The 7713-nt window shown below is 32.6% G+C and overlaps 1 protein-coding gene across 3 annotated transcripts in view; it reads right to left on the reverse strand.

Moving 5' to 3' along the window:
• Window positions 1-234: 234 nt before the first annotated feature.
• Window positions 235-7713, reverse strand: part of dynlrb2 (dynein light chain roadblock-type 2) — an 8816-nt gene continuing 1337 nt past the window's right edge. For 2 of the 3 annotated variants that reach the window (XM_016452508.1, XM_016452506.1), the window contains 3 exons: window positions 7112-7279; window positions 6704-7040; window positions 6340-6364 (listed from right to left, as the gene is read on the reverse strand). In XM_016452508.1, coding sequence (XP_016307994.1) covers window positions 6997-7040; window positions 7112-7279 — 212 coding nt within the window. In that variant the 3' untranslated portion in view covers window positions 6340-6364; window positions 6704-6996. Of the gene's footprint in view, window positions 283-6339; window positions 6365-6703; window positions 7041-7111; window positions 7280-7713 lie in introns of those variants that run through there. The other variant, XM_016452507.1, reaches the window with a different exon arrangement.

Genomic DNA, 7713 nt, shown 5'->3' on the forward strand with positions numbered 1-7713 from the left:
GAGGTGCTGGAGTAAACATGACAGCTGCTAGACGGGCTCTGACCATATCAACATGACAGCTGTCAGACAGAGCTGCTTCACCTACAGTATAGGTGTAATAAAGCCTGATGGCCACTGTTTGTGATTAGAAAACTACTACAGGTCAAATCCAGTTTCAGCTGCTAACTCTGATCTCTGGGATCTCGTCTGGTTGGCTTTGTGGATGCTGCATTTTTGTTATCTTGTCATTCTTGTTGGGCAGGAAGGAGTTTCACTAGAACATTTCTGAGGCATATTTCACCCCTAAATAAATAAAAGAAAAAACAAAAGACATTTTATTGGAACCATTAAGAATTGACATATTATTTTCATAATCATTTTTCATTTATTGTTACATTTTCCTTGTCTTAATGTTTTATTTTTGAGTTCTTTGGAATTCTGGATTCTCAGTGATTCTGGTCAGATTCTCGTGTGTTTTTAATTACTATTATTTAAGTTTTCTTCTTATTATTATTTTTATCACTTAACATTTCAGATAATTTTATTTTAGCATTAATGATATTGAGATTTTTTGTGCATTATGTAATGAGAAATTGGGGCCAATATAATTTTTGTAAGGAATGTGATTTCTTATTTCTATTTAATTCAATATTATATAATAAATAATATAATATAAGATCATTTAAAGAGGTTTGATTAGTAATAGTAATTAGTAAATTATGTCAATTATAATAAATACATATTGATTTTAAAAGCATTCAGATTATGTAAAACCTTAATAAAACATTTTAAGTATATCAGTTTAATTAATAATTTATTATTTTTACTTTTGCATAATTATTTATTATTTGCAAAATATAATTTCTTTATTTTGAACCACAAAACAATGTTATTTCAGTTTTATTTATATGCTATTATTAGTATTCATATTTTAATTTGAGTTTCGGTTTAGTACTTTTGTTATGTGCTTTTGTCATTATTATTAGTTGTTATGAATTTTTTAAAAATATTTCTAAATAGTTGTATTTTTTGTCAGTTTTATTTTTATTTCAGTTAGTAATTTTAGCACTTAAACTTATTTCGGTTCAGCCAACATTTCTCATTTTCATTTAGTTTAAGTTTTTCATTTGATATTAATATTTTATTTCATTTCATTTTAATTAACAAAACGTTTTTTTGATAGGTTTAGGTTTAGTTTAGTTAACAGTGCAACCTTGACAGATTTGGTGAGATTATGGGTGTAATATTTGTTCCTCTCAGTAATAAATGCCGTCATAAATACATTATGAGAGGATCACTTCTATAACCCGTGTGATTCCTGTGTGTGCATCTGAACTCAGACACCTACAACTTTATTGCAACACTCTGTACGCATTAGACATATACGTTAATGGTCACGTACAAACTTTAGAGTTTCAGGAGTCACAACCGCATTTAATTACATGAGTGAACCCCTACATTATGGAACAGAACTCACTCTTGAAACGGCGATGATTGCTTAGCAATGTTCTGGCTTCTCGTGCTCGGGCATCCGTTATTTTTGACAAAAGTACGGTATTACAGCGGCCAAAGACTCATTATGTTCTGCGATTTTATGTAAACCACTATCACAAGTGCAGGTCTCTATATTTTAGCATGGCTTAATTCCAAGATAACGCATTTGGATTTGAGTTTATCATGGGCTTGTTCTTATTTGTTGTTGATTTTCTAGCAAGATCTGGCAACACTAATGAGTCCAAGCGTACCGTATGATTTCATGCACCACATACAGAAGAGACACAACTCTGATACATCGTTAACAACTAGTTGTTCAGTTTTTTTCTGTAAACACTGCAAATTTTCTGTAAATGCGTTTGTCACTACCTGCATTTTTCCTGACTCAGTTTGGTTGTAGAATGCTGTTGTGACTCCTGAATTACTGAACTGTGTGTTTACAGAACAGGATTTGCACTAAAAGGTGAATTGTCGTCCAAATTCAGCTGCAGCGTGTTTGGAAAAATATTTTTTTTATTTTAATTCTAAAAATTCCAGAATGGCACTGTTTAAAAAAAAATGAAAAACCAACGTTCAAATGAGTGGAATGAGTTAGGGATGTAACGATTCACTCAACTCACGATTCGATTAGATTCACGATTTAAAACTTAAATTGAAATTTTAAAACAAGCCTCAAATCAAATAAGTAACACAAATTAAAAAAAATCTCTTCATATAAACAAAATAAGGCTTTGTCTGTGCTCTTTCCATGTAAAATTAGAGGAAACCACTGCATTTTAATCATGATCCAAACAAAGATGCTGCATGCATGCAACATGAACAGTTTTTAATCCAAATTAGATTGTATAATTTCGAAATTTGAAGCAAAAACAGAATGGTTTGACTTGAGTTTTGTGAAACTATACATAAAAATATCTGCATGAAACAGAAACAGCAGACGAGCTGAACGAGACGCAGATTCACTCTCTGCCAGCAGGTGGCACTTAAAGCGTTTCCTGGTTTCGGCTGTAAACAAAGCAGCGCTGCTCTTATGAACTTTAATATGCATTATACAGAGGCAAGATGAAAAGAAAAAATACCATCTAAACTTTTCTAAAGTCAGTAAGTTCCTCTCAGACATGCATTCATATAAACTCCTACCCCTAAATGAATCGCGATTTGTTTAGCATCTCAACCGATTTAAATCGTCACATATTTGAATCGATTTTCAACCGGCTCGCGGTTAATCATTACATCCCTAGAATGAGTAGGATCCTATGATTGTATGCAAGCAGTGTAATGTAATATAGAGCGTCCTGTAGGCTGCAGCGTATCAGCTGTTCTCAGAGCAGCTGTCAGATGAGACGCTGAAGCACTAAACTCATCACACAGTCCTACAGCAGTCAACAGATGGGTCAAGGGTCATATTCAAGTCATTGTTCATATTAGCTTATTGTTTTATCCTTTTAAATACTAAAAACAGTTTTTTTTTTGGTTCATGCAAAACTCAGCACCACATACCTAAGATTTTGAGAGTGGTTGCCGCATGTTGCTATGCGGTTGCTAGGTTGTCCTGGGTGGTTACTAGGGTGTTGATGCTTACTGGGTCACCCGAAAGTCTCAGGTCAATGTAAGTCAGAACACTTAATAAAGTAACAGCACACCTCTCCTCAACAAACCACATGACTTCAGGCGTCATTCAGGGCATTACACAACAAAGTTTAATAAAAAATATATCTCAAAATAATAAAAGAAAAATTATAAGTAATGTTATTAATTAATGTATTAATTTAAAATTAATAATATAATATAAAACAACTAATACAAATATTTAATATGACTGAAACATTATTAATATTTAATATGACTGACTCTGACTACACTGACTGACTACATTGAGTTACACCAATGAAAGTTACTTTAAGGGTCAAATCATTTTATTTATGAAATCAATAATAATAATAATTATTATTATAATCATTATCATCATCATAGAAATAAATAAATAACATATAATAATATAAAAAAAATTATAAAAACAATTTATTTCACTGAAACATTATTCATATTTAATATGACTCAAACGGACCAAATTAAGATACACTAGCAGTATATATATAATATATATATATATATTTTATTAGTTTTATCTTGGATAAATAAATAAATAAATAGACTTAATCTGACTAAATTAAGTTACACTAATAAAAGTAACATTAAATGTCTTTTTTTATTTATAAATTTAAAAATATTTTTAGTAAATAAATAATTTAAATAGGATGATAAATATTTAATATGACTGAATCTGACTACAGTACATTAGACTAATGAAAGTAACTATAAAGGTCAAATAATTTTATTTATAAAATAAAAAAAATAATGACATAATTTTTATTTAATAAATAGATTAAAAATAATATCATACATAAATCATACAAAATAATATGATAAATATGTAAAATTACTGCATATGACTACATTAGCTCACACCAATGAAAGCTGAATAATTTTTATTTATAAAATACATATATTATAATATATAATATAATTAATTTATCATTTTCATTTTAGAAACAAATTAAATTAATGTGACTCAATCATATTAATCATACCTAACATGACTGACTACATTAAGTTACACCAACGAAAGACACTTTAGGGGTCAAATTAGGTACAAATGAGCTTAAATGAGATCATTGCTGCCCGCTGGAGAAACCGGAGCAGGTTGAAGAGGGAGAACAGATAAAGATACAGGACTCTGAGCTTTGGAGGATGAAAACATTATATTGAAATCCAACTGCCTTTTCAGAGCATGTTATACTTTTGAACAGCCAGTCTCACCAAATGTGAATAAAAGCCAGACTTTATTGTCATCCAGTGAAGTCCAAACCCCAGTCTTCTCAAAGCTCTCCTCCTCTCTCACTGAAACTAAAGCACACTGTTGTTCTGACCAACACCAGACACACGGCAGACATATAGAAACACACCGCCTCCAGCTCTTCACTACAACCACATGCACTTTTAAGTGATGATATACAACACGTAAGTGCAAACACACCATTTCTGTGTAATATGCTGTTATTAGGCCCATCATCATTAATCCTCTGCTTAATTATCTTGCACGGACACACTGTTTGACGGGGCTGTGCACAGGAGCTGGTCTCTGAACACGAGATCCGGGTCCACCTGCTGGCTCTCTGCCCCGTGCTGTGAGTGCCAATTGGCAGCGCTGGGCATGTAAAACAGACAGCAGATGGGAGCCGAGCAGAGGTCAGTCCAGCAGTGGGAAACTCAAGCAGCACCGCTCTCATGCTTCAGGTGTGCAGCTTGAGGTACAAGAACTAGATACACATACATATTTCAAAGCTGAACACTGCACTTTTTTACGAATAGGATGCAAAATAGGGCCTGAAACTTTTACAATGGCCAGAGGTCATAAAACACAATATCAGGAAGTGCTCAACCTTCAGATTGATTGATTGATTTTTTTTATTTATTCTTTTTTTTTTTTTGTCAACCTCATGGAGTCAAACTAAATATTACATGTCCTGATTATTATTTTTATTTATTTTATTATTTTTCTATCCAAATTTGGGTCTTCAAAACATAACTTGTGTAACACATAAATTCTTTAACTAAAACTATAGAAACTTTGCAAAGAGGACAGATATGTTGCTCTTTTGAATGCAATTTTTGTAAAAACTGAAACTAAATTATATTAACAAGGTTGCATTCAAATGTGAGATACAACTAAATATATTTTGCCATTAAAATAAGATTAGTAAATAATAAAAAATAAAATAATGTAAAAAAATTATAATAATATTATAAAATTATTATAATATTATAATAATTAGATTAGTAATAGTAATTAATAAATAGGTGTTATTATTTAAAAAGCTAAAAAAGTAAAAGAATGTAAGAATAATAGTTATTAATGATATTATTATTATTATTATTGTTATTATTCCCAGTAGTAGTAGTAATAACAATAACTAATTAATAATAATAATAATTGGTAATAATACTAATTGTTATTATAATTATTGTTGTTGTTGTTAGTAGTAGTAGTAGTAGTAGTAGTAGTAGTAGTAATAATAGTAGGAAATAATTTATAATAATAATTATCATTATCATCATCATAATATAATATTAAGTAGCAGAAAAACGTATAATTATTATTTATAATAATAATAATTAGTAGTAGTAGTAGATTAATTATTTATAACAAAAACAACAATAAAGTATTTGTATATTATTATTTAAAGTAAAAACAGCAACAACATCATCATCAACAACAACAATTATTATTATTATTTTCTACAATATTTTAGGATTTTTATTTTTGGATGCAGTAGAAAAGGACAAGACACAAGACCACTATTAACTTGCTGTTTTTCATGCCTCATCTTTATTTTATTAGATAATCACTTAACAGAACATGGAATTTGTGCCTTTATTGCTTTATTGGATGCCAATTTACAGGCTGCACTGTTCATGGAAAGTGCCTTAATAGATTTGTTGGGTAAAAACCAGTAGAACTGCAACCAGAAGAAAAAGCTCAAGGCAGAAAAGGAAAAGAAATGATTGTGTTAGAGTAATTAGAGCACAAATGTTCTGGCTGCATTGCTCTTTTCAAAAGACAACACTGACCCTCAGGCACATACACGCAAACACACAACACGCAAATCAGCTGAAGCTCAAACAAAGCTCCTGAGTGACATATGAACCAGCCAAACCTGCAAATCCACCACACCGACCACATTTAATAACCATATTTATCCAGCATATATTTCTACTAAATGTGCTTTATGTTTTTAGTGTGGTTGACAGACATTCATACAAACCAATTATCTTAATACTACAGTAAGAGCACAATAAACCAGACCACCGTTGTCACAACCCATTAAACCTAGTGATGTCCGGTTCGCGAACGAATCGTTCGATTTAACCGGTTCTTCTTAGTGAACCGGTTGAACCAGTTCACCAAATCGGACTGAATCGTTGAAAAGTGTAAGCATTAATCCACAAATTACTTAAGTTATTCACTTTTTAAACGTGGCTGACACTCCCTCTGATTCGAAATAAACCAATATCCCGGAGTAATTAATTTACTCAAACAGTACACTGACTGAACTGCTGTGAAGAGATGAACACGAGCAGAGCAGCATCTGTGCAGCAAGCCGGATAATGAACGTACACGCCCACTCGGTTCGCGGAAAAGAACCGGACTTCCCATCACTAATTAAACCAGCAATTTTTCACAGAAGCAAATGAGCAGCAATGCAAAGCATCTGCTTGATCTCCTGCCATCTTGTGGAGATGATATGAATTGCACTTCCTAAAAATGACCTTAAAAACTAAAGGCCTTAAAGACCCATACTCCACAATAAAGAAACAATTAACTTATTTATTGATGACTTTACATGCAATCAATCACACTGAACAACCAAACTTTTTGATGCATTTCATGTACAATAAATGTACATGCTTTAAAGAATAACATTTGGTTCATGTGTCTGTGTGAAACATAGCATCGTGACACTATTCAGCTGGGTTCTGGATGACGATCAACAGGTATTCTTTATCTGGAGGAAAACGGGGAAAGGGTGAGAGCTATATAAGCGTTTAACAGCCTGATAAGCGAGACAGGACCCACCTGTCGACACCATGATCTCGTGTTTCTTGGACCTGATGCGCAGAAATGTCAGGTCGTTCTGGGGGTCAATGTCTCTGACTGTACTCCGGGCTTTCATAGTCAGCTGATGCAGCAGTCCTGCGTACTGCACTGTTGTTGAGTTGTCTAGGGTGGTTTTGATGGGAATGCCTGAAAATAAAGCAGACAAACAAGACATATGTGCATAAGCCATATGAGTGAAAAGGCACACTTATTATTGGAAAACTCATTTTAATAATTATTTCAATTTTTTTTATAGTAACACAATGGTAACCAGAGTTAAATCTACAAATAGCTTGTACCTATGTAGAATTGTGGGAAATATTATATTATATTATAATGAAGTGAAGTGTGGCCAAGTATGGTGACCCATACTCGGAATTAGTGTATATATATATATTCTATTGCCCTACACCAACCCTACCCCTAACACACACACACACACACACACTCACACATACACTCACACACTCACACACACACACACACACACGCACGCACGCACGCACTCACGCACGCACACACACACTCACACACACACACACTCACTCACACACACACTCACTCACACACACACACTCACA

This window comes from Sinocyclocheilus anshuiensis, unplaced genomic scaffold (assembly GCF_001515605.1).
Source record: "Sinocyclocheilus anshuiensis isolate Anshui unplaced genomic scaffold, SAMN03320099.WGS_v1.1 scaffold807, whole genome shotgun sequence".
Classification (NCBI taxonomy): domain Eukaryota; kingdom Metazoa; phylum Chordata; class Actinopteri; order Cypriniformes; family Cyprinidae; genus Sinocyclocheilus; species Sinocyclocheilus anshuiensis.